The sequence below is a fragment of the Oryzias latipes genome, chromosome 15 (assembly GCF_053564925.1).
Source record: "Oryzias latipes strain Hd-rR chromosome 15, Olatipes_Hd-rR_3.1".
Lineage (NCBI taxonomy): Eukaryota > Metazoa > Chordata > Actinopteri > Beloniformes > Adrianichthyidae > Oryzias > Oryzias latipes.
The window spans coordinates 6191435-6216423 of NC_136251.1; the positions used below are offsets into that span (position 1 = coordinate 6191435).

The 24989-nt window shown below is 42.6% G+C and overlaps 1 protein-coding gene across 6 annotated transcripts in view; it reads right to left on the reverse strand.

Moving 5' to 3' along the window:
• The window catches only part of gbf1 (golgi brefeldin A resistant guanine nucleotide exchange factor 1), an 80465-nt gene that overhangs the window by 6354 nt on the left and 49122 nt on the right, over window positions 1-24989 (reverse strand). Inside the window, exons 9-35 of one of the 6 annotated variants that reach the window (XM_020709284.3) lie at window positions 24708-24743; window positions 23365-23509; window positions 22950-23173; window positions 22705-22858; window positions 22403-22614; window positions 21120-21218; window positions 20827-21021; window positions 18591-18765; window positions 18331-18465; window positions 16085-16170; window positions 15815-16017; window positions 15615-15738; window positions 13048-13173; window positions 11399-11481; window positions 9932-10168; window positions 8731-8824; window positions 8242-8418; window positions 8009-8073; window positions 7677-7800; window positions 7021-7092; window positions 6844-6938; window positions 6613-6766; window positions 6238-6463; window positions 4854-5011; window positions 3624-3873; window positions 2493-2719; window positions 732-882 (exon numbers count right to left, since the gene is read on the reverse strand). In XM_020709284.3, coding sequence (XP_020564943.1) covers window positions 732-882; window positions 2493-2719; window positions 3624-3873; window positions 4854-5011; window positions 6238-6463; window positions 6613-6766; window positions 6844-6938; window positions 7021-7092; window positions 7677-7800; window positions 8009-8073; window positions 8242-8418; window positions 8731-8824; window positions 9932-10168; window positions 11399-11481; window positions 13048-13173; window positions 15615-15738; window positions 15815-16017; window positions 16085-16170; window positions 18331-18465; window positions 18591-18765; window positions 20827-21021; window positions 21120-21218; window positions 22403-22614; window positions 22705-22858; window positions 22950-23173; window positions 23365-23509; window positions 24708-24743 — 4027 coding nt within the window. Of the gene's footprint in view, window positions 1-731; window positions 883-2492; window positions 2720-3623; window positions 3874-4853; window positions 5012-6237; window positions 6464-6612; window positions 6767-6843; window positions 6939-7020; window positions 7093-7676; window positions 7801-8008; window positions 8074-8241; window positions 8419-8730; window positions 8825-9931; window positions 10169-11398; window positions 11482-13047; window positions 13174-15614; window positions 15739-15814; window positions 16018-16084; window positions 16171-18330; window positions 18466-18572; window positions 18766-20826; window positions 21022-21119; window positions 21219-22402; window positions 22615-22704; window positions 22859-22949; window positions 23174-23364; window positions 23510-24707; window positions 24744-24989 lie in introns of all 6 variants that reach the window. The other 5 variants (XM_020709283.3, XM_020709282.3, XM_078932287.1 and 2 more) reach the window with 5 other exon arrangements.

Below are 24989 nucleotides of genomic sequence, written 5' to 3' on the forward strand. Positions count from 1 at the left end.
AGTGAACAAATCTTCAGAATTAAAGCCTTACATTTCAAAATAAAAAATCCCCAGCTACAAATATCACCGTCATAATCTATTAATTTAGTGTATGGTCTGATTATATCTATCAGAGCTGTTTCCAAAGATTTTATCGGTTTACGTGATTGTGATGCTACCTTCACCTCGAGCTTGGAAACACGCGTTTCAGGAACTACTCCCAAAGAAAAGTCTATGTAAACACGCCTGTGCGTGTTCAGGCTTCCCATTCAAAACTCTCGCATTCACATGTTGCTACACAAGTCTGTCTTCTGGCTCTATATACAAAATGCGCAGCGATTGAACGCACGTTGAAAGTTAAACCAGTTGAACTGTGACCCCTTAGGGACTCGTATTCGATAGTGACGTATGGGTAGTGTTTTTTCTTTCAAAACACGGAAGAAAAATTGAAAATTGATCATGAAGGAGAAATTAGCAACTGCAGCTGAACAAGTTCTGTTCCTGAAGGAAACAGCCTGAAGCAAGATTCACCAGATTTGCTCGCTTTGACATTTCTACTCCTATGTGAGTCCATGCGCTACAATCAGACAGCAACAGCCCAGAGTGAACACCGTGTGCTAAACGCTCACACAAAAACCCACAATCAGCGTGTTCTCGAACATGCCATACATGCCCGGTGTGAAGGTAGCATTAAAGTTAGTGTTCTACTCAAAGTAAAGGACTTTTCACTTATTTGTGCGATGTGGACTCACCTTGCAGCAGTGGACACCAGCAGCTGGTCCACAGAGTCTGTGAATCGGCCTCTATCTTCTTGCCTGCAGTCTCTAGGTGGCGCTGCTCCTCTGCCCAGGAGCTGTAGATGTTGGCTGCCCGGGTGTGCAGGGTGTGCATCAGGTCCAACAGCTGTGGAGCCAGAAGACCAGAACCAGCATCAACAGCGTGGCAGAGTACGGCACAGTCCGGTCAGTATGAGCAGAAGCAGCACAGCAAATGTCAATACTGAGAGGAGCCCAGTCAGGAAAAAAGCTCAAGTCAACGTGAAAATAGTTGAAGACCCACTCTGATGAACATAGGGATACGACACATTTAATAAACAGATCCAGCTTGTGCCCCATTTTTATTTACCTTCTTTTATCAATCAATACTCAAACAGAGCACTCCTGTGAAGTAGCTTCAACAATCAAGTAAAAATAGTGAAAATATGAACTAGAAATAAAAAAAGGGTTTTGTAGCTTTAGTATCTTCAAAGCTTTTGCACATTTTGAACTAATTATGATCCACGCTTACATGACAAATTCTTTATAATCGAATCTTTTCAAATCAATGTTGTAGCGCTTAAATAGGAGGATGAGTTTTCAATGACTAGCTCACATCGATGGATACGTTCATTTGTTCTGCTTGTTTTGAGATACTATGGATTTGCTTTTTTGACCCCTTTGATTCCTGCAGCTTGCACTTTGTAGAAACTCCCTTTGCAGCGTCTGACTGTCGGCAGCACCGAGAGCTCCATTATCATTGAAGGAATGCAAAAATCCAATCTGCTTTCTAGTTAAAACAGCCTTTGTACGTCGCTGTCTGAGTAAGACAAACCAATAGAGACACTTGCTGTCAGTTTAAAACCCTTATTTAAAACATCGCCCAGTTTAGTTAGTCTGTTTAGTTTAGTTTAGCCATCACCTATTGAATTCTATGGCTTGATGTTCTTTATGATTCATGTTTGTTACACAATTACCGCTATGAGTCCCATTGAGACGACTGTTGTCGTAAATAAAACTGAATGGCCTCAAACTGCTGCCATGTTCTGCTGCGTTTTACGGCAATAAAATGTTGAGATCCGTTCTTGAAATGCAGACGTCCAGAGTATTTATCTGTAATGAAAAGCTTGTAACATATAGTGCTAATCAAAATAAACAAATATCTGATCAGGCCCGGGAAATCGATCACATGATTTCTTTATTCAAATCGTTGTGAAACGTGAACAGACAGAAAAATGAAAGCAAACTAGCGGCCATGAAGGGTTATTTTGACCAATATTTGCTATTTTCTCAACATTCACTTTTATTGTCCCGTACATTTACATTCACTTGAAAATGAGCATGAAATGACATTTCTCTGAACGTTACTTGATGATTGCCCTGTGACAGAGCGGCGACCTGTCCAGGGTTTACCCCCGCCTTCGCCAAACAGAAGGGATATAGCCGGTTAAGAAAATGAATGAAAGAATGTATAGATGATGAGTTTTTGTCTCTTCAGGATTTGCTTGGTTGCGTTTTGGTTGTTCGGGATCAAACTGCCCTTTTTCAGAAGAAGATGCTCCTTCAAGTCAAACCCATCAAAGTTTAAAGTGCATGTAACACCAGGAAGAGGAGCTGAGTGTAGTTTTTCCTCTAAACTTTAATCATCCTGTGAAACATGAAGCTAATCCCTGATGCTAGCGATCATGCAGGCGTGTGCTTAGCAGAGCTGCACAGACACAGAGGAGGAAGAAGCGTAAAGAAGGCTCCTGTACTTACGTCTTGACTAACCTGTAATGACACAGTGTGGTAGCTGGCAGGGACTCCTTCATCCTCCTCGTCATCACTGTGGGAACGGGAAAGCCGCTGACCGGACGCTCTGCCGCCGCCGCCGCCGCGCCTCAACCCGGCTCCACTGTCCTTCTCCCTCCCTCCCCCCTTCTTCCTCATCCGTGACTTTGAGGAGTCATACTTGTGGCTCTTCTTCTTGTCGTGGTTGCGGTAACCTGACAAAGCAAAGTAAAAGCGGACTGAAACGATGACAGACACATTTTTCCCCAAAATACTGATGATTGGTGAAAGACTGCTAAAGCCAATGTAGAGGAGTCCTGTGGATAAAGCTGCAGCTTCAAAGCTAAATTCCAAAAAATCAAAGGAAGGACAGAGAACAACAGCATCTCTCATGCACAGATGAGTTTTTGCCCAGAGAAAATCCCCAGAGAAATTCACATTGTCACACATTAAAGTGTGTGGTAGTTGCTTCGGTGAAGAGATTTCAATGAAATAACAAAATGTTTAAATGCTTAAACGACTGAATCCTCCTGGATATTGGTCAATGAAAGTATCCCTCCACTTTAAAACTTAGTCACGCTATTTTTAATAGAAAATTGAAGGTCAAAGGGTCGTTTTATGAAGAAATCCAGAGCAGAAACAGTTAGCGGAAGAGTAGAGGCTGTTTTTTTTCCTCACACATGGCTTTGCTTCGGACCTCTACGTTTTGACTGACCCTTTAGCTTTTTTCATCCGGGTTGGCAGCGTCTGCAGCTTACATCATGTGCGTCTTTGTTTGAGCTGGAATCTGGATCTAAACTGTACGAACATTTTTGATGCACCACTAATGTTAGGTTAGGGTTATGAGGGGCTTTAAGCTAGCGGGAGAACGTGTAAACAGATAGGTGACAGGAAGTGGGGGCGGGCTTACTCCAAGCAAACAGTCCAGTCAGGTGAATCTGTGTTCTAGAAAACTACAGGTTTATTGATTTTAGCTAAAAATAGTCTAATCAGAATGAGAAGACCACTGGGAACACTTTGACAGTAGATCAAAAGATGATGGGAGTGGGACGCCCACCCAGGGTACGTTTTGGTGTCTGCTGTTTTCACCCAGCACTCTCCCAAAAATAGCGGCCTCACCTCCGTTCAGGCTGGCCTCCACAAACACCCGGATGGCTCGGACGCACAGCTCGAAGTTGTCAGGCGTGACGTGGGCCGCGTCACGGACGATGAAGGACAGAGTTTCCACACACTTGACTAGAGACTTGGTGTCATGCTGGCCCAAGTCCTGACCCAGCGTCAGGCTGTACTGGTTGACCAAAGGGTGATTCAGCTGAGCTTTGGAGTTCACCTGGGGGGTCTTATTTATCTCCAGATCATCCTTACCAACCTAGAAAAAGAACACAAATGACACAAAGATCTAATAACACCACCCAATTTGATACGATCCTCCCATGTTAGTGTTTTTGTGACGATGCCAAAACAGCAGTTTTCTCTGTTCTTATGTCAGTTTAAGTCAAATCTTAGATTAAAAGAGTCCTGTTGGAGACAAAAATAGTAAAGAACCAGAGTAAAGTTTTTGCAGAAAGAAGAGTCTAAGGTGCCAAAAAAAAAAAAAAAACGGAGCAGTGCTAATTCATGAAGCTGTTTTGAAATGAATTGGACAGAATTGGAATCACAAAGGTCGAAAGAGTGCACAGACATATGCAGCTGTGACCCGTTAAGAAGGTGGGTGTGTTTTTGTTAGCTGGGCCTCAAAAATGTAGCAATTGCAGTTAAAGACAGGAAGTATCACCAGGATACATCACTTTTGTGGCTCTTCACATGGTGGTGTGATGGCACGAAAAATAACCCAACATTTATTTAAGTAGATATCAACACAAATTAGAGAAATCATTTAAATAGGAGTCAGTTGAAATTTTAAATGTCCACAGAAACGTTCATTCATCTTCTACCATTTAGCCTAACCCAGCCACTTGTGGGCAGGGGACACCCTGGACAGGTCGCCAGTCTGTCACAGGGTAGAATGTCCACAAACCCACACCCATTCACACCTATGGACAATTTAGAGCTGCCAATGAACCTATGAAGCATGTTTTTGGACGGTGGGAGGAAGCCGGAGACCCTGGAGAAAACCCACACATGCATGGGGAGGACATGCAAACTCCACACAGAAAGGTCCCCAATTGATGTTCTGGTTCAGGTCCCCCAGCCGGGACTTGAACCAGGGGCCCTCTTGCTGTGAGGCAAGAGCGCTAACCACTGCACCACCGTGCAGTCAACAGAAACGTAGATAAATCCTGTTTTCTAAACTGGAAGTTTTTCAGATGACTGGACTCTAAGCGGCGTTGCAGGAGTGTGCACACTAACCACCAGCCATCCACTGCTCGCTACATCCACGTCTGTGGTGGAGCGCGGCATCCTGGTCTTGCTGTGCTCGGTGTAGACCTCAGAGTCGGACGTGTATCCACGGTCTGAACTCACTTCACTGGCGTGATATGATGAGAGTTCACTGTCGGACTGTGCGCCTGCAGAAGAAAAGCAAACATCTGGATGAGATGAGAGCTGAAAGGTGTCAGGGAAGAAGAACTAAAGTCTAGATGCCGTGACGCAACTTGAAGACATGTATTTATTCTCCCTTAAGAACTGAAAATCTCAGAATAGTCATGTACTGAACAAGCTACTGCTGAAGCAGAGGCGGGGACTGAATGCTTCTGAAATTCAAACTAAATCTCTAGTAATCAGTAAACTCACTTGTGTTTGTGTCCAGTGCTGTAGAGTTGAGCTGTATTCACACCACAAGTAATTTGGGCATCAGGTGCACCCGGTTGATGTTACAGGTACAGACATAATCAGAGGGTCCACAGCGTGTTTTGACTGACTAGTGGCAGCGCATTTAGGGGGGGGTGTAGCAACAAAATTCTAAAGCCTGAACTTTAGGATATTTTTCTTATTTCTATGAAGATGTTTTTCTTTTCCTTTCGGCTCTTCTCTTCAGGGGTCGCCACAGCGAATCATCTTCCTCCTCCTAACCCTGTCTTCTGCATGGTCTCCTCTAACAGCAGCTACCTTCATGTCTTCCTTCACTGCATCCAGAAACCTCCTCTTTGGTTTTCCTCTAGACTTAGCATCCTTCTACCAATATATTCACCGTCTCTCCTCTGGACATGTTCCAACCATCTCAGTCTCTGACTTTATGTCCTAAACCTCTAACATGCGCTGTCCCTCTCATGTCCTCATTCCTGATGCATTCTTTTCTCCACCCATTCCAACCTGCCTGCACTCACTTCTTCACTTCTTTTCCAGCCTCTCCATTCCTCTGGAGTGTTGACCCTGGATACTTCAAATCCTCCACCGCCTTTATCGCTTCTCCCTGTAACAAGTCATGCCTCTCATTCACACACATGACATCTGTTTTCCTGAGGCTAACCTTTCTGTCTCTACCTCTTTATCCTCTCCTTTCCAGGGCAAACCTCCACCTCTCTATCTTATCCTCCTAACTGTTTGTATTGAGATAATAATAAATAGTTCCTCTAGTATACAGGCAAGGATCCCATATAGCAAAAAGGCTAAAAACATTTGGCATTAGCTCCTCCCACATGCAGCAGGAAACATGACGTTTATTGAAACATTTTTGGACTAGCGTCCAGCAGTGACTTTGATGCACGTTCAAAGACAGTTGGCGGATGTGAATGCGACGTGCGGTGTAAATGCAGCAATAGAGTTGTATCAGACTGTGAGAGAAAGACTGAACCTGTGTCACTGTCGGCGGTGGTGGAGGCGATCTGGAAGGAGGCAGGAGGCTTGACTCCAGCACCCATGCACTCCAGCAGAGAGAAAAGTGTGTACCAATCGTCTGTGCAGTGGATGTTGGCTGCGTTAGTCTTCAGGAGCTCATGAAGGCCAAAGGAAACCTCCCTGCTGACCCGGGACAAGACATGGGGCTTCATCATGAGGAGGAGGCGCAGAGAGAGAAGAACCTGCGGGAGCACAGGAGAGGAGCTCAGGGCTCACGGATCCGGCCGGTATTCCAAAAGAACTCATGAAAAGTAACAGAATGAGTGTTTAAAAATGGCTGCAGTTTCAGTGCACCGTCATCCTTCATGATGTCACTGCTCCGCCTCTGTACCTGGGAGCTGATGTCTTCTCGGCGCAGCAGGCGGATGGCGAGTCTCAGCAGGCCCACCACAGCCCTCTCCACCAGGAAGCAGCTCTCCGTGGCGTGAACGCACAGGTGGTAGAGGTGGTCCCGGACCGTCTGCCAAACGCAGGACACACGGTCCCTGCAACATGGACAACAGTAGAGTCACTCACAGCCGAAAACCCCAAACAGCAAAAGCAACGTTGCAGATAAAACTACCTGTTCTCCAGGACAATGCGCAGCAGCATCTCCAGGCAGAAGGCAGCATCCTCTTCATCGTAAGTCTCTTCATCCGGGGTGACTGATATCAGCGCCTGAAGGGGAACGTTTAGTAAATCTAGGTTTGGAAACATCACAGACACCAGGGTGAGCTCTAAACATGGACAGATGAACAACCTTCATCAGCTCCTGCAGAGACTCCAGCTGAAGGAATTTGCTCTCCGTGATCAACTTCTCCGGGTCACATTGCTGCAAAATAAGGACATATGAGCCACGCTTTTGTGTAAAATGTACTTCATACTATCAGGTTTCTTTGGCCAGGACTCCCTTGAAAAAAAGAGATTCTTAATCTCAATGGGACATTTAAAATAAATAATCTTTTTTCTTTTGCAAAGCTTTTGTAGGTCATCAGACAAAACCAACAGACTCCTGCTGTCAGTTTAAAACATGCATTAAAAGGGTTTTCGAGCCTGATCTTCCCACTAACTTCACAGAGCTGTCTTTGTGCTCCTCCTTCCTCAAGCTGCTGCTGTATTCTGCTGAGATTCATGGCAATGAAATGCCGTGATCCCTTCATGATATGCAGACTTCTAGAGTCTGTAAGAATAAGCTTCAAATACACGGCGCTAATCATATTAGGAATAAAAATAAATATCCAATCTTGGGGTGCAACGTCAGATTTTGATTGAATCTGAAACTACGTGATCGCTTTTTGATCGTGTGATCGGATCGATCAGACAAGCAGACTGCAGGGTATTACATTTTTAGCTAACTGTTAAATGTTTATGCGTTTGGTGCTGCGAGGTTTCTGTAGCCTGATGGATCCTCTGTACCTTTATGCAGAGGATGGCCGCCTGCTTTGCTTCCTGGTTTTCAGTGGACGGTCCTCGGAGTCCGGACTGCTCGGCTCCACTCAGAGTCAGCCAGTTGACAAAACTCAAGACAGCCGACTCACCGCTGACATTCAGCACAGGAGAAAAGTTCAACCTTTACTTTGAGCAGTCTTGGTCAGAACTGTTTTTAAAGAGTTCTTATGTTTAGTAGGGAAACTTATTTTTTAGAAAACTCTGTACGAAAAAAACGCTAATATTCAAAGACAGGTGGTGAGGTCATCTGACTATGAAAGCTATGCTTTCACATAAACACAAAGAGAGTTCTACGTTACCGATTTGAAGGGGTTTCCTCTCTCTGAAGAGAAATTTTCCCGTTTGGCTCCACGAAGTCCTCCACCTGAGGAAAAACCTCTTTTCAGCACTGAACAGCAGGTGGCAGCAGAGGACATGCAATGATGCTGGCTTTCTCTGCACCAAACAGAGACTCCAAAGCCCAGACTGCAGAAAGTCAACGTTGCCCAGTGCGTGACAACACGGAAAGAGTGTTTACAGATGCAGTCCTGACCTCAACCATGGCTTTGGGCAGCAGCTCTGCCCGGAACAGCTGCAGCATGGAGTCCATGATGTTCTTCCAGCCCTCTCTCAGGATGTTGCCGTGCCGATGGGCCAGGTCAAACACAGTTTTGGCTGCTGTCTGAGCCTTACTGTTGCTGCCGAACACTGTCGGAAGGTTTTCCACCGACTGCAGGGAGATGGAGCACAGGCAGGTCCTCCTGTCACAGTTTGGTCCTCATAGTACTACTTTTATTTTGTAAATTTGAGCTTTGTATTTAGGCCGTATAGAGGATCTTCAATACTGCAGCTGAATACAAAGAGTCTGAGAGGAGGAATTTGATTTGACATAGACATCCCAGATTGATGCCCATCAACTTAATGATGACAAGTGCAACAAAAACTCTAATAATGAAGGCATACTAGCTTAAAAAGACTTCCTTGTTGTCAATCAGCTGCCTTTTTCTTGAATATTCCGTGTGCAGCTGCCTCAGAAGCTTACCTCACTGCTCAGAGTGGTGAATTTGCAGAGGGAGATGATCAGGTTGTCAAACACATCACTGAAGCCATAATGAGCAGCTATCACAGCACATTTCCTGCAAAAACAGACACAGATGACAGCCAGTTCCTGGATCTCATCAATGAGTTCTCACCATTGACTGTATACGAGAACTGGACTGAATGGCCCCACCCCCCTCACATTCCAAACAGGAAGTGCCCGCTGGTTCCAAGAAGCCAAAATTCCATAGACTTCTACAGAGAACTTAACGTCTGTTACTCAGTCATTCTATCGGTCAGAAGAACCATTCTGGATCTGGTAAATTTTTAAACACCTCCTTTATAATCCTCTTTTTTCATGATATTTTTTCTCCAGTGCAAGTTATTCAAGTTATGAACAGTCCAATCAGATTCCTCAAGAAAACTTACTTTCAAGCTCACTCCTGATTGATCAGAGTGGTTGCCATAACGACGACTTAGAGCACATGTGTCAAACTCAAGGCCCGCGGGCCAAAAGCGGCCCGTCATGTCATTTTATGGGATGGCGGGCCGCAAGAGCATAAGGGTTTTTAAATTCTTAGAATAAAAATAGGTTTGTTTTCATTCATATCTAGGGGCAACTAACTATATATTAGATCAGGAGTGTCAAACTCATTTTCACTGAAGGCCACATCAGCATAGTGTCTGTCCTCAAAGGGCCAGATATAACTTCTACATGTAACTAAATGTAATGAAAAATAAATGTAATTACTCTTTACTGTTAAATAACTCATTATTTAACTATTATAACGTTTTAAAGTAACAATTACAGTTGCATAGAAACATATGTTTGCTTGTTACTGTAGCATAAATCCTATCACATTTGATTCTGTCAGGTTAGGTTATATGGACAGTGTTTAAGTCCTAATGTATTGTTGCCCCTGATGATATCTGCCTCCAACATGCCAGCAATCTGTATTACGGAAAAATGGCGACTGAATTAACTGCATTTTGTCAGAGCTGGAAATAACTTATCTTCTATGGTTGACGCCGCACTCACTAGGTCAAGTTCTATGATTCAGTCAATGGTTCTTGAAGGCAACATCATTAAGGAGACCAATAAAGAGATAAACCAGTCAGAGAAATAAATCTAGTCTTTTGCCTAAAAGCATTACTGGAATAAACGTGTAGTTCTGGTCGACAAAAGCTGTGTCGGTTTTGTGTACCTGAAGCCACCGATGGCCTTCTGGATGATGCTGTCATCAAGGCTCTTGTCAAAGACGTAGGACAGTGCAGCAATGGTGGGCCCCCATGTCATGGTGAATAGGTCGTGGTCATAGCTGCTGGGTGGAAGGTGAAGGAACACGCCCTCCGAAGATGCCCCGCGGTGGAGCAGCACGCTCCAAACGTAATTCTCCTTCACTAGACCCGTCTGCTCATCTGGCATCACAATCTCCTCATTCCTGTACGTTACAGAATGACAGAATGACCCTCAGCACCAGCTTCACGTCTTTCATTTATCAGCCAATCAGGTTTTCCAGCTTCTAGTACTGACTGCCAGCATAGTTGAGTGGAACAAGTTAGCTAATTTGAATAATTTATACAGGATTTAGTTATTAACTTCACTACACTACGTACCCATTGTCTTTTTTAAAAGAACTTAAATCTTTCTATTTTCTGTCTCTTATTAGACTGACGGTTTGATTTTGACAGCAGACACATCCAGCTCAATCTACACCAAACTCTCACCACAGCTACTGTATCTTTGGGGTTTATGATTGATGTGGTTGTTCATTTGTCCCCCTAGATCCTTTTAACAAGACAGAAACTAAAATATTGATAAGGTGTTAAAAAAACTTTTCAACAAAGTCCTAAAAATGCCCGAAATTTAACTTTAAGAACAGATCTAATAAGATCTGCACAGCTGACTTTGAACTGATGTTTCAGAGTTTTTGTTCATGTTTATCAGGATGCCGTCAATTCACTTAGCGCCAGTTACAAACCAAACCTGATTCTGGAATTTTAAAGACCTAAGTAAAGTATGCACTTTTTTAATGTTTTACTTAGTTTTTAACATCTTAATAGAAATCATTTTCATTAAAAACCCACTCCGATCATTTTTTTGATTTCTTTTAAAAGCGTTTTCAATGTTCTTTCAATTGTGATTTTGCCTTTTTTTAGATTAAAGTGTCGTTTCCTAGGACATATTTTCTGCAGAGAGGCAGGATTTCATTACAAATTCACCTCTAAGGTGTGGGCAAGCCTGTTGGTGTGGAGAAAACCCCGCCCCCCCTTCCTGTTGCTAAGAGTTCTCTGTTTACCCTCTCCCACTAGCTTACAGTCCCTCACAGCCTCAAGCTAACATTAGCGGCACAACAAAAACTGTGAGCAATATCAGAGCTATCCAGCCGTACAGTTTAGATCCAGATTCCAGCACAGACGAGGAAAACTAAGATGTTCATGGATCTATGTGTCTGACAGTGGAAGCATCAGAATGGAGCAGAGCAGGGAGACTGCGACTTTCTGTGCTGCTCCTGATTCAAAACAATTTGATTAAAGAAATACTCAGAAATATGACTTGTGGCTTAATTTTCTTTATATATATATATATACATATATATGTGTGTGTATGTGTGTGTTCATGTATCATCAGAAAAATGCTTAAATCACATTTCAAAACCACCCATCCTTACTTGATGGCGTTGTAGATATCTTCCAGCATGTCCTGGTCAAAGTCTTTGTTTCCGTTGACGCCCTTCAGATTTTTCTTAAATTGCTGTTTAGAGAGAAAACCACAGTTATTTTGTAGAAGTCAGTTCAGCTTCATCAAACCTCCAGGAAATGTGAAAACTCTTCCATCGTCTGTCATGGCATTTGTCTGCAGAGGAGTTGGGTTTACATCCTGAAGCATCAAACTAACAATTAAAGGAGTCTTTGATGAAAATACACTCGTTATGTGTCACTAAATACACTTTAGTTGCATCATTAGGAAAACAGGGATTAAAGCCCTGAACCTCCAGTAAATAAACAACCACCCAGTGATGACTGACAGCCTCAGAGCTCGGTTTTCGGTCTGGACTTGGCAGGGTTTGTCTTACTGGCAGGTATGAAAAGAAGAAATCCGATCTTCTCTGCAGGGACACACGGAGAAACAAACAGCAGCAGCCAGGGCCACAGAGAACCAGAGGCGGCTGAGGATGGTGGCTTTTATTTGCATTGCTCAAAGCACGCATTGACACTGATTATCGGAGAGGCTCCGGGAGCAGCTGTTGGCATGACCGTGCACTGTTTTATGGACAAAATTAACATCACCCCCCAGGCATTCCCTTCACCGCTCTCCGAACATGTCATCGTCAGGGAACAGGATCTGATTTACATGCGCTGGGGCTGGACATAGCTTCCCCATTTCAAAAATAGCCCCTTTGCCAACAAATGCTGCGGTACATGCTGCACATTGCAAGCTGCCAAGTAAGTGGAGTGCGAGGCGCCACTTTTACTGGCCCACTCAGATCTATTGTGTGGACTCTGCCTGTTGTCTGGGCCTGGAGGTCAATGGGGCTCCTGTGACGGGATGGTCTGAACATACAGCACCAGCTGGACAACCAGGAGCAACTCAAGTCCAAACAGCCAATAAAGTACAAGGAGGTGAGACAAAGGAAAGAGAAAGCTGGATGCTATTATTTGTCAGCGAGAGTAGCCCACCCACAAACTCCTGCCCAGTCTCCAGAGACTCTGTTTAGTCTTCAGCTGCTGTCAATCACAGACAGACAGAAAAAAAAAAAAAACAACACAGAGCGAGCAGATAAAGAGAGAGAGAGAGCCAGAGAGGCCACACCCCCGGCTCCCCTTCAGAATGAGCACAGCTCTGAGATGGACCACCACTGGTTACAGCTGTTGGCTGTACCAGTGTGAATGCCTGCACACTCGCAGGAATTTCACACCACGCCACACGCAGGGAAAAGCAGAGGAAACCGGCGGAGCTTTGCCCTCATCAAACATTCAATCACAAAGACAGATTTGTCCTCTGAATTCTAAACCTGCTGTAGCTTGAGATTATTCTATTGCTTTTACCAGAAATCAGATTACAGATGAAAACTATTTCAGTCCCCCCCCAAAATAAACAGATTTCATGCATGCTGCTCACTAAAAGACTACTACACCAATAGTTAGTTGTAGTACTAAGCTCTAACAGGGTATTTTTAATTGTGTGACCAGTGACCAGCATTCAAGGTGGACTTTCAACAGGAGAACAAACACAGACGGATGTTCTCTGAGTAGAAAGTTGGCATTCATACAAAAAAAAAGGCATAAAATCCGTCTCCTCCTGAAAGAGATCTCCTACCTCCACAGTCATGGGAATGTTCTGCTTTCGGACGTTGTGGTTATGCTGGTCAGTGTTCAGCATGATGACAGCGTAAGCCAAGGCAAAGCCCGCATCGTTGGTCATAAACGGAGAGCCATTCACTTTCTGCAAACACAACAATAACATGACTGAATAACACAGGAGAGGATCCAAACAACGCAGGGACAAAAGACAGAGGAGGAAAAATCAAAACTATTGGAATGATTGTTTGGAAGAACAATCTTTTTTTTCTTTTTTTAAGATTTCTTGGTTTAATGTCAAAGGTTTTTTTCTTATAAGTGGTGGCACATTTGATGGATAAACAATGGAGTGGTTGTACCACTGACTGTATAAGAGACCTGGACTAAGTGAGTGTGACATCACCCATAGAAAATAGTTCCAGCTCCAATCAAATTAAGTCAATCCAGGCGCCATTTTTTTCGATACAGATGCCACCATGTTGGGGCCAGACGTTGTCAGTAAGCAGTGATTGGTCCGAGTCAGTCTTAGTCAAAGTTTCTATGACAACCACTCTCCCCAATCAGGAGTGAGCTTGTTGTAAGGCCACACCCCTGCCGTTTATAAGAGAGCCCCTAATTTGACGAAGGTATCTGATTGGTCAGATAATAACTTTAATAACGTGCACTACAAAAAAACAACAATAAAAAAGGAGGATTACCAAGAACATGTAAAACATGCATCAGAGTAAGAATGTTTATTCTGACCAATAGAATGAGTAACAGCTGTTTATTTCTCCACAGAAAGTCTACTTCCTGTTTGGAATGCCAGGAGGGAGGGGTCAGTCAGTCCAGTTCTCTTATACAGTCAATGGGTTGCATCCATAAAAAAAAGGCAGAATCTTCTCTGCTTTAGTCGTTCAATTATTTTGGGAAACTAGTGGTCTAAATTGAACAAATTGAAAGTGAAAGAGGACAGATGTGCAGCACCACTGGAAGCTGGATCATAGCCAGTGGATTTGAAGTATTTAAATCAGCTCTACTAACCACTGCTCCCAACCTTCTTTATCAAAGATAAAGAAATGACAAAAAGAGTGTTTGCTCTGTTGCATAAGAATCTAAAACCTTGTGCTTCTCCCCTCACACATCTTGCTGACAGCTTGCTCTCTTCCATTCACTGGAAAACTCATTTACAGTGGCTGTCTAAAATTAATCATGACTCTTTCAAAGTGACTATTTGTGTGCATGTCGTCGGTCTATGAAAAGGACATGACTGAGAATAGTTTCCAGGTCACATGACTTTTTGTGCTATTTTGAGGAGTCAGATGTTACCCTGAAGGGAGCTTGCCCTTTACCCATCACTGTGTGTGTTTGTGAGTCTGTGTTTAAACTCCTGTCATCTTAGGACTACAACCACAAGTTAATTATGACGTTGATGACGTTGACTGATCTGTGAGCATCCCCCTTGAAGGACGGGGCAGCTTCTGAACGATCATAGGGGTGAAGGTGGCAAAAAAGAGCTGTATAAACATGAGATCAAACTAGAAACAAAATGTAACTACTACAGTGGGTGTGACAACTGCACACCAAAGAAAATGAAGCCGTGAAGCTGCTTCTAAATTGAACTGGAGTTGTGTGTCAAATGGCTTCAAATTCTTCAAAAAACTATGGTCAGAAGCTTCACACTCCAGACGATGGAACATTGACTGTAAATCACATATCCAATGAACGGAAGACACGAACGATGTTGAGGGATCAGTTTGGTTTATTTTAAAAAGCTCTACAAAAACATCTGTTTTCACGTCTCCATGACTGGGTTCATGACATCATTCAGTGATTCTCCCAGTACGGTGAACTTCACCATCTACTGCAGGAGCTGCGTCTGAATGATGGACACTTTCAGCGCTACTTCTGTCTCTCTGTGACCCAGTTTGATGACTTGCTGTCCCGCATTAGTCCAAGAGAAAAAAAATAAAGGTACAAATAAAATCGAGGAACTTTTTACTATTGTCTCCATACAAATAAGAAAATATAAAGTTCAGGAGGAGACGATCAGATTCTCCATGTTTGTTTTGGACTCCACTCGCTGATGATGTCATCAACACACCATGGCCCCAAAGCTGAGTCCCTGATTGGTTGATGCGACACGTCTTCTTTGCCAAAGTTCAGATACTTGAACTCTGAACTGACCAACCATATTAGAAGCCTAAAATGCGCTCCTGCCACGCCACAGGACCTCTGATTGTGTCTGTACAGGTCAATGAACAGACACAATCACGCCCTTGACACGCCAGTTCCGTTTAGTGTGAACGTAGCTCGACAATGAGCCTTTAGCAGCTTCACTTTAAACACCCATTTACACGGGAGCAGTAAAATGAATGTCGGTCACAGATTCTGCAAAATGTCCCTCTTAAAAAGAGGAGTTTGGTCTGTAATGTTCACATCGTCTAATGAAAATACGTATTTCTATAATGAAGCAGAAAACAGGTATTTGGTCGATTGCATAACATGTTGTTTACAGAAGTCCAATGGGATGTGAACAGACATATTTGTAGAAAACTGTTTTGATATGGTGCTAAAAGTGCTCAGAAGACGTTTTGGGGGCCTTACATGCCAGTTGTCTGTGAAGGTCTCCAGCAGCCTCTGAATGACCGGAGCCTCTCCAGGAAGTCTGAAGGCTTCCAAGTAAAGCCGCAGCGCCTCGTCGATACGAAGCCCCTGGAAGGTGAAAGTACTGACACAAAGAGTAACGTCACACTGAGGCAAAAGCAAGGGGGACAAATATGAATCACTCTGGAATTTCCCTTTACTTCACAAAGCTGTCCAAGAGCTCCATGTTCTTGCGATCACTGATGTACTCGCCGATCATTTTCTTGTCAAGTCGCGGGTTGTCCTTCAGCCACTGGGCTACCTGGTTGTTGTCCAGTGGGTCACTGAGGAGCCCTTTCTCCTGGAGGAACTGGATTCCCTTCTTGGGCTTCTGGTTAAACTGCTCAGTGCCTGTGATCAGCAGCTAAACCAGCAGAGAGATTAGGGGCTTTCCATCTGCAGCAATTAGACAGTAGCAAAACAACACATACCTTTTTCTTTGTTCTAATGTCCATCAACTCTTGAGAATCCGGTAAGTAGGAGGAGAAACGCTGGGGCTTTTTTGGATTTCTCTTGTCTGTTAAAGAAAGTCAAAAGGCTTCAAACTCAGGGAGCTTTTAAACTGTAGGTCAACATGGGAGAATGTCACAGATGCTGGAATGATTTATGAAAGTATTGAAAAAGCAGAAGACTAAAGTGGGTCTTCAGCAAACAAAGGTTGTAAACTGATTTGGATCCAAGCAGACAGCCAACATGATCACAACAGGAGAGTCAGTGACTGCAGTGTCTAAAGACTAAACTGTCATTAACTTAGCTCTCTATCAGAGAGTAAAGGAACCATGAGACAGCTGTAAGCTTGTTGATGATCTAGACTAGGGGTGTCTAAGCCTTCTGCAAAAAAGACTGCAATTGGTTTGAGGGCCAACCAATCGGCCTAACATTGTTTGAATTCATTTAATAATATTAATGCAAATGAACTTTATGATGAAAATTGGTTTATTTCTCATTTCTTCACATAGAAAACAAATACATCTAAATATGTTTCTACCAGAATTACTATCATCACTACTATGTTGTTGGTTTCCTCTGGCACTGAGACATCTTCCCACAGACCACAGGGGTTGACATAGCCCAGAAATTTGCACCGGCCCACAGGGCCAGTAGTTTTTGAAACTTACTGGCCCTGCCTGAAAGTTACTGGCCCGACACCGCGCATAGCGGGACCCGCCGCTCCGCAGGTGCTTGCAACTTTAGGGGGGTCCGGGGGCATGCCCCCCCGGAAACTTTTAATATGGTGCAATTTGGTGCATTCTGGTGACATCACTTATTTCTACACTTTTCAATGACTGAAAATAGAGCATATCAAACTTAAATCTGCTCTAGTCTGTTTCAGATGTTTTGAAGAGAGCACTGCAGTGTAGTAGGTAACACTAGTTCAGAAGTTTTCATGGTGCTTCTAACGGCAAATATCGCAATAAATCATAAACCTTAAATGTGTTAAAACAATCTAATGGCAGCTTGAACCATTTAACGAATCAAATAAATCCCTTAATGCATTTGACCAATCGGATGGACGCCTTCACATTGTTGACCAATCAGATGGAGCCCTGTTATGTTAGATGTTTGTAACCTATGTCAACGTGGGTCATTTGGAGTATAATTTTTAAACTGGGAATGGTTATTTGGTTATTTTGCTGTTTGTTTATATACCGCAAATTATATCGTTATCGCAATTTTAATCTCTGATATCGCATATCGCGAGTTTTCCTCATATTGTGCAGGTCTAACTGAGATCATTCAGCTAACTAGAAATACTTACTGCTTACTGCTTACAGTGTTGTAAAGAAAAACAAAATTAAGTAGTTTAACATTCTACTGCATTTGAGTCTGAGATTCAGGTATTTGGAGTTGCCTTTGATTCTTTGACATTCATCTTAAAGCTTAGTGGATACAGTTTCATCTTCAATGCATTCATTAAATATCTTGCTGTCCATACTACTAATTCCACCCATTACTCCATCTAACATATTCCTATCTATTCCTGCCATGTCTTCCACATCTCTGACATGCTTCAGTCTCTCTTCAGTGACGGTGTCGGATTTATAATCAAATGTAATAATAACCCACTGGCTTGTGCCTTCGTTGTTGCTGTTTAACATTGTTTTGTATTGAATTGTTACATTCAATAAAGTTTGAAAAAAAAAGTAGTGAGCGCGTGCCGCGTGGTGCTCGGCAGTGAAAGCCGAGCGCGCAGGCGGGAGAGAAGGTGAAGTGATCAAAGGTTTCCCATAGAAACCCTTGAAGTCTGAACACAGGACTAGCAGAAAAACTAAATTATGAAGACGAGGTAAATCTACACGTTTTCGCAAAATTTACTTTATTGAAAAGGTGAAGAATATATAAACCGTTAAATATTTTAGTGGCCCGAGCGGACAAGTGAAAAGTAAAGTCTTGTGGTCCGTACTGCTCGAAAAACAGGACCGGGCCAGCGGACAAATGGCTATGTCGAGCCCTGGACCAAAGGACTTTGCATAGGGAGGACTGCATCTCAAAATTCCCTTGAAGGAGTGACTAGCTGTCTATGGCTTTCTGTCCATGTATGCGGCTCTAAGATGGAATAGTGACTTGTTCAAGGTGTACCTTTCCAGTCACCATAGGAATGTTATTTCTGTTAACTTTTCATTGCGGGAGGCTGTCCTCAGGAACCAGGCGGCTGGCTGCATTTCTGAAATCTCACCAGCTTCAGCAGTTCCTTGGTCCTGTCGACCTAATCTCATCTTCTCCGCCATCAAATGTCCACTGGTGGGAGGACATCCTGGTGAACTGTCCGCTTGTGGATGATTTAAACTAGTGTTGCCAAGTTGACTAAGTTCTAAAGACAAATGAGAAGGAGCATCATTTGTTTACTAGGGATCCACAAAAAAAAAAAACAAATAAGAAAAGTCAACAAAGGAGAACAAAACCAATTCATTTGCATACCAGAGGCAGAGTCTGTACCATTTATGCTGGAAGCGTCACCTTCAGCCAACAGAGTGTCCGACTGGTCTTGCTGAGCCACAGTGTCGGGGACCTTGGCTTGGCAGTGGGCTTCGATGCTATCGATGACCGTCAGCAGGGCCTCCAGTGACAGTAGGTGGGTGGTGTACAGCTGCCCCGACACCGGGAAAGCATTCTTCAGAAATAAAATAAAACGTTAAAAATTATACTGTTGGATACATTAAAATGATCTTATACAGTGACAATTGTCACTGCATAATAAAAGAATAAAACTACATTATATTGAACCTCAGAGGGACAAAACCGTAGCAGTGTAGTGACGTGGATCCTCAGAATAAACAGTATTCTGAGGATAAAAAGAACCCGTGATAGGCAAAATCCGTGAAGTAGAAACCTCTATTTTTTTAACAAATATTATACAATTAAATCTTCTATTATACATTGAAAAGAAAGAAACCATTTTACCGGGTCAAGCATTTGTTTCACAAATAAAAGTACTTTAGAAACATTTTTTTCAACAAATAACTTCTGTACTTTACTGTCAAATAATAATTTGAATCCTCAATGTGAACAGAAGGCTTCAAATCGTGGAGGTTAGCCCCGCCCACCGCAACCCGAGTAATTGGATTAAACGGGAGAAAATTTAAAATGATTATGAAAAAAATACAAAGTACAGTCGGACAAATAGTGACTCAGGTGTATTTCACTGCTCTTCAGACTGAGCCGCTGCATCCTGACTCCACTCTGCAGTGTTTTCTTCTTCTGAAGCCCGCGGTGCAGCTGTGTTTGTTCGGGAGAAGAACACAGTGAGAGGCAGTTGTTGTTGCTCTTTTTTCTATGGGTTTTAGAGAAACTCGAAATTGCAAGAGAATTTGCACGTACATAATGTAAATTTGGCAAACTGATTTACGTACGTGGACATATTAAACTGCAACGTTATTGACGCACAGGTAGAGAAGAAACGGAGTGACTTTTTAGCCAATCAGAATGCAGAACACAATGCACCATGCAAATCCATGAAGTAGCGAAACTGTGAAAAGTAAACCGCGTTACAGCAAGAGATCACTGTACTGTGGTTTTGTTCAACGATACAGGATTAGTGCTTGAACTGCATACATCAGCATAACGTCATAGAAAAATAAAAAACAATTTTGTCATCTGAAATCCCACATTCAGTTCTATTTCAACTGAGTAACATCAGACTACTCAGTTTCAACAGCTTCATTGAAATTTTCTTTAGAACGCAGGAGCTGATAATGTAATTTTCCTCATAGTGTAGTTTTTTCTATCGTATTTATCTTAACTGTTTTTTGGTGTTTTTAACTTGTTCTTGTGGCATTTTATGATGATGGTGGACATAAATAAAGAAAATTAAGCTTTAAGTTGAATATCTGAGGTTTCTTTTTTATGAAATCGTTGTAAATCAGAAGCAGATGAATAAAAAAATCATTAAAAAAGATTACATTTGTGATAAAGGAAATACACTGGGTGGGCCATAAGCTCCCTGCTCCGCTCCATTCTGATCATCCACTGTCAGAAAAATAGATCCATGTATGTCTTAGTTTTCCTCTTCTGAGCTGGAATCTGGATCTACACTGTACAGATGAATAGCTCTGATTCTGACCCCCATTTTGTTGCACCTCTAATGTTGTATGGTTGGGGGTGTAAACAGAGAGCTTTCGGTTATGGTTAACAGGAAGTGGGGTAGGGGTTGCTCCTTACCAATGGTCCCACCTAAAAGTCCTGCCGCTATGCAGAAACTTAAAAGACCACTGAGAACGCTTTTAGCATAAATAAAAAGAGGATCGGAGTGGGACTTTAAATAAGGGCCAGCTCTGCATGCACTGTTAGAAAGACGAACAACCAAGACTGTTTGAATTCAAAGTCCAACACCTTTATAGGATCCCGTGTTTTAAAATATAAATCAAAATTACTGGGCAGTTACTTATTGAATTTAAAGAAATTGAATGTTAAAGATTTTGCATGTAACATGACTGAGAAGCTATTTTTATTTGTATTCATTGAGACATTTTTCACCTACGAAAATTGATTTTCTTAAGAATAAAATGTTGGCAAGAAAAACACATCAGTTAATGGAGATTATTAAAATATTTTAAATGCTTTCAGTGCCATGTGCACTGAAAGTCTGTTTATTTTTAATGGTTTCAAAAGAATAGAAACTATAACTACCTTTCACTCAGCATAGTCAAGTATTAAATAGAATTAAGAAGGTTACCTTGGACAGCAGCTTGGTGAGGTCTTCAAAGAGATTGGAGCAGTAGAAGTCGCAGTCGTAGTTGATGTACAGCTCGGTGACGAAGCTGGGGATTCTCCACAGCTGGACCAGCGCCTCCAGAGCCATCTCCTTCATCTCATAGGGCATCTTGATGTTCTCCGATGTGATGATGTCCATCAATTTCTTCAGATACATCTGCAAGAACACAGGTGTAGAATTTCAAATCTATCCTTGGAAGATGCCATTCTGACAGTGACGTGATTGACGTGAAAAACATTGAATGTAGTTGTTACCTCCAGCTGAAACTTCAGGTGGACTCTCATGCTTTCGAAGAGCAGGAAGCAAACTCGTATGGAAGCAGCATAGAGGTTCATGCGCTCCACACTCAGCAACTAAAACATCAATTGACATAAAAAGAAAGCCATCAGAAATGTTACGGTCAGCTGTCAATAGCTTAAAAAAAATACATCGGAGCAACATTGCTCATTTTGTTGAGTATAAATTGTGTTTTTTTGCAAGGGTGCGACTTATACTTATGGGTGATTTTAAAAAAAATCCCATATAGTCAATATATATTCATTATTTTCCCCAAAACAGCTGGTAGCTCTTTAGCTGTTGTTTTCCACTAACAACTGCAAGAGGGCACTACAGGTTTGGGCATCGCTATTTGCTACGGCCAGCAACGTAGAAAAAGAAAAAGAAGCACCGTCCAAAACAAATATGGAGGAGAATCTGACGTTCTTCTCCTGAACTCCATGCTATTTTTTTCCTTTTCAAACTATTGCAGGACATCAAGTCATCAAACTGGGTCACAGAGAGACCACGGTACCGCTGGAAACGGCGTCATTCAGACGCAGCTCCTGCGGTAGATAGTGGGAGAATCTCTGAATGATTTTAATGAATCAAGACATGGAGACACGGTTACAGATGTTTTTGTGGAGCTTTTTCAAATAAATAAAACTGATCTCCCAACATCATCCGTCTCTTCCATGACATACAGTCAATGCTTTCATGTAGCGATCCGGCTAAACACTTGACGGTAGCTTTTACTACACGCGACAGGAGTGTGTAGTTTAGGACAGAATTTTAGACAAGCACTGAGCCACGATTTGACGTACGTTAAAAGTGGCAGCAGGTGTGAGGTTGATGTGTGAACTATGTTTCATGTGAACACAGCACTACACCAAACTTGGTGGATTTGTTTAACAGCATCACACTTTTCAGCCTAAGTGCGACTTATACTCTGGAGTCACTTGCATGTTTTCTTTTTCTTCAATCCTCTGCTCAAGGGTTGTCAGTGTCAATCAGTTATTGACCAGTCAACAACTCATTTATTGACCCAACCACGACCAAACCATCAACATTTGGTTTGTGCAACTCTCAATATCCCAAGAAAAGTCACTTTTAAAGGTTCACTTTCATGCTAATATTTTACGCCAGTCATAGGTTTTGGGTCCCATTTGAGGCCAGTCAACAACAACGTGTTATGACAAAGCCAAATGTACACTTTGCATTTTACAGTTTCCTTCTTTTACTGGAAAGGACAGAGCGAACACCGCGCAGCAAGTTTGTTTACCTGAAATAGGTGTCTGGATAGCTCTTCTTTCACCAAGACGAGCAAAGATTGGTAGTTAGCTATGTTTGCTGACTCAAGTGCCACAGTCAGCAGCTGGAGGCCCATGTGCATCATGGCATCGGTGTTGTGTCGATCATGAGGGTTGGTCAAGGAGATCAGAAAGCGGAACACTTCCCTTAGACATGGCAACCCATAAGGAATGAGGGATACACCTTCAAACAGGGTCAGGAAAAGTGTTAGAAAACAGCAGAAACAAGGCAGTGGTTAGAAAAAATGTAGTCAAGGACTTCCTGAACCCCTACCATCTCGTTGGGTGGACTGCGTAAAACGGACTCCACGGGGGTTGACGTAGTCCATGTCGTGCACAGAGGTGTTGTCAGACTCTTTGTCCTCAAGGACTTCTGGAATGGACTCCACTGAGGCTGATGGAGCTGGTTCGGACAGCTTTCCCTCAAGCTGAGACAGCAAAAAACAGAAAACATATGTAGACATTCCCACCAAAAATCCACCATGTCACCAAACAGACTGGGCTTTCACAAATCTGTACCGGTGCATCGAGTGAGCCCGACTCAGATCCAGGGGGTACAGCAGCAGAACAGGGGGTGTTTGGGGAAGAACTACATTGGTCCAGGTCAGAAAGGTCATCTCTAGATGTGGCTTTGGAACAGGCATCCAGACCACTGTCTGTTGGGCTGGATATAGAAGAGCAGGCGCTGTCTGAGGCCTGGAGTCCAGGGCCGGCGGAGCCTTGGTCGATGAACGGAACACCACCTGTAGGAATCGTGATAAGGTAAATGTTCCACCACAGATTTTGAAGGCTAAACCTTTCTGTGTCAACAGGTAAACAATCTTCATTTGGTTTGTAGTCTTTTGGATTTGGGGAAGATGACTAAGGTAAAAGTTTGTCATTTGCAAAAGGCTCCTGGCAGTTCCAGTCCATTTCTGCAGCTGAATTCTCTTACCAGTGAGATTGTTGCTGAGGGTGCTGGGTTGACTGTGGTCCATCCCACCTGAGGCACTTCGTACCATGTGGCGAGGCGGCCTTGGCGAGCGTTTTTGCTTCTTCCATTTGGAAGACTCGCTCATTCCACCGGGACGCATTTTCAACTGGAGAAAAACAAAGATCATTTGATAACTAAGAAACATCAAAGGAAGACGCAAGGCTTTCCTTCTTTCCTTACTGTTATTGAGAAGGAAAATGAACTACGACAGTCATGATTACTTTACCTTAAGAACCTAAGTAATCCCCTTAAGTTGGTCAAAAAACAACCGGAATTCTGAATATCATCAGCAAAAACCACCAACTTAGAGGCCAGTCAGTAGCTGCTTTTCACTGAGAGATAAATGGGAAAGGGGGAGTCATGCAGAGGAAGAAGCCCAAAAAAAGCAAAAGTTATGTTTATTTGAAAATAAATAAGACCATCAAAATTATTACAAAGAACAACAGCTCTTTAAAATTAAGTTATACTGTTATTTAGTTCATGCAGCATTTTTTAAAGTTTGTCATGCAGACACAAATGCTAAATCTAGTGCTCAATAAAACCGTGGGGAAAATAGAAGACACACTGACACGAGTACAAAAAAATAGAAATAAGGCTAAGAAAAAAGAACCAAGCATAAAAATACAACAAACATGGTGGCAGAGAAAAGTGAACTAAAATTTAGACCAGAAAAAAAAGGGAGAACGAGAAACTTGGATAAGAAAAAAAATCAAAATATAAAGACAGGAATAAAAAAGAATAAAATCACAAAGAAAAAAACTTTGAAAAATATGTATAAAAAGTACAACTGATTGTGTTGCAAACATATGCTTTTTAATATTTAGCCTTAAAAGTGTGTTATCTGTATTTTAATGCTGTCTCTGTTAGATTTCTACATGGAGTCATTTGTCAAAAGCTTTTATCCAAAGCAGTAAACAGGTTTCTTGCACAATGTGGGTTTAGCTTTCATGCCTAATAACTTGATGAGAGTCAGACCAGGGATTTCTACGATGTGTTTTTTTTAATGCTAGCATTTACTTATCTTGTGTTGGTTTTTCACTCTTCTTGCTCTACAGCTGTTGTTTCCAGTGGCATGTTTGTCTTTGCCGAATCTATTTTGATAAATGTATTTGTTCACATTGAGTGTAAACAACAATGCATCTCTGCACAAGCAGTGGCATGTTTGGAAGCTCCCTGTGCTTTCTTTGGCAATAATAATAGTTGTTATCACTTTTATTATTCATTTTGGGTTGTATTGACAGGGGAAAGGCCAAAAGGAAGAAGCCCTCCAGTCTATACACTGAACTAAAAGTCATCTTCCTTACCTGTACACGTTTGTTTTTCCACAAGATATTGTAAGCCTCAGAAGAAAAGGGGAGGGGGCAGGTGCCCATGATTAGTGATGGAAAACTGATCAGAGGTGGGATCAACACATAAAACACTTGAATCAAAAGGTCCATGCAGGAAAGGAGGGCAGCAAGTTTCAAACCCCTCACAGGTAGAAGGACTTGATGCAGCTGCTGCAGGCTCAACACACAAAACAGCCCCAACCAATGACTACAAAATGGGGGGGGGGGGGGGACGTGCAGAAAGCAAATAAGAGCTTA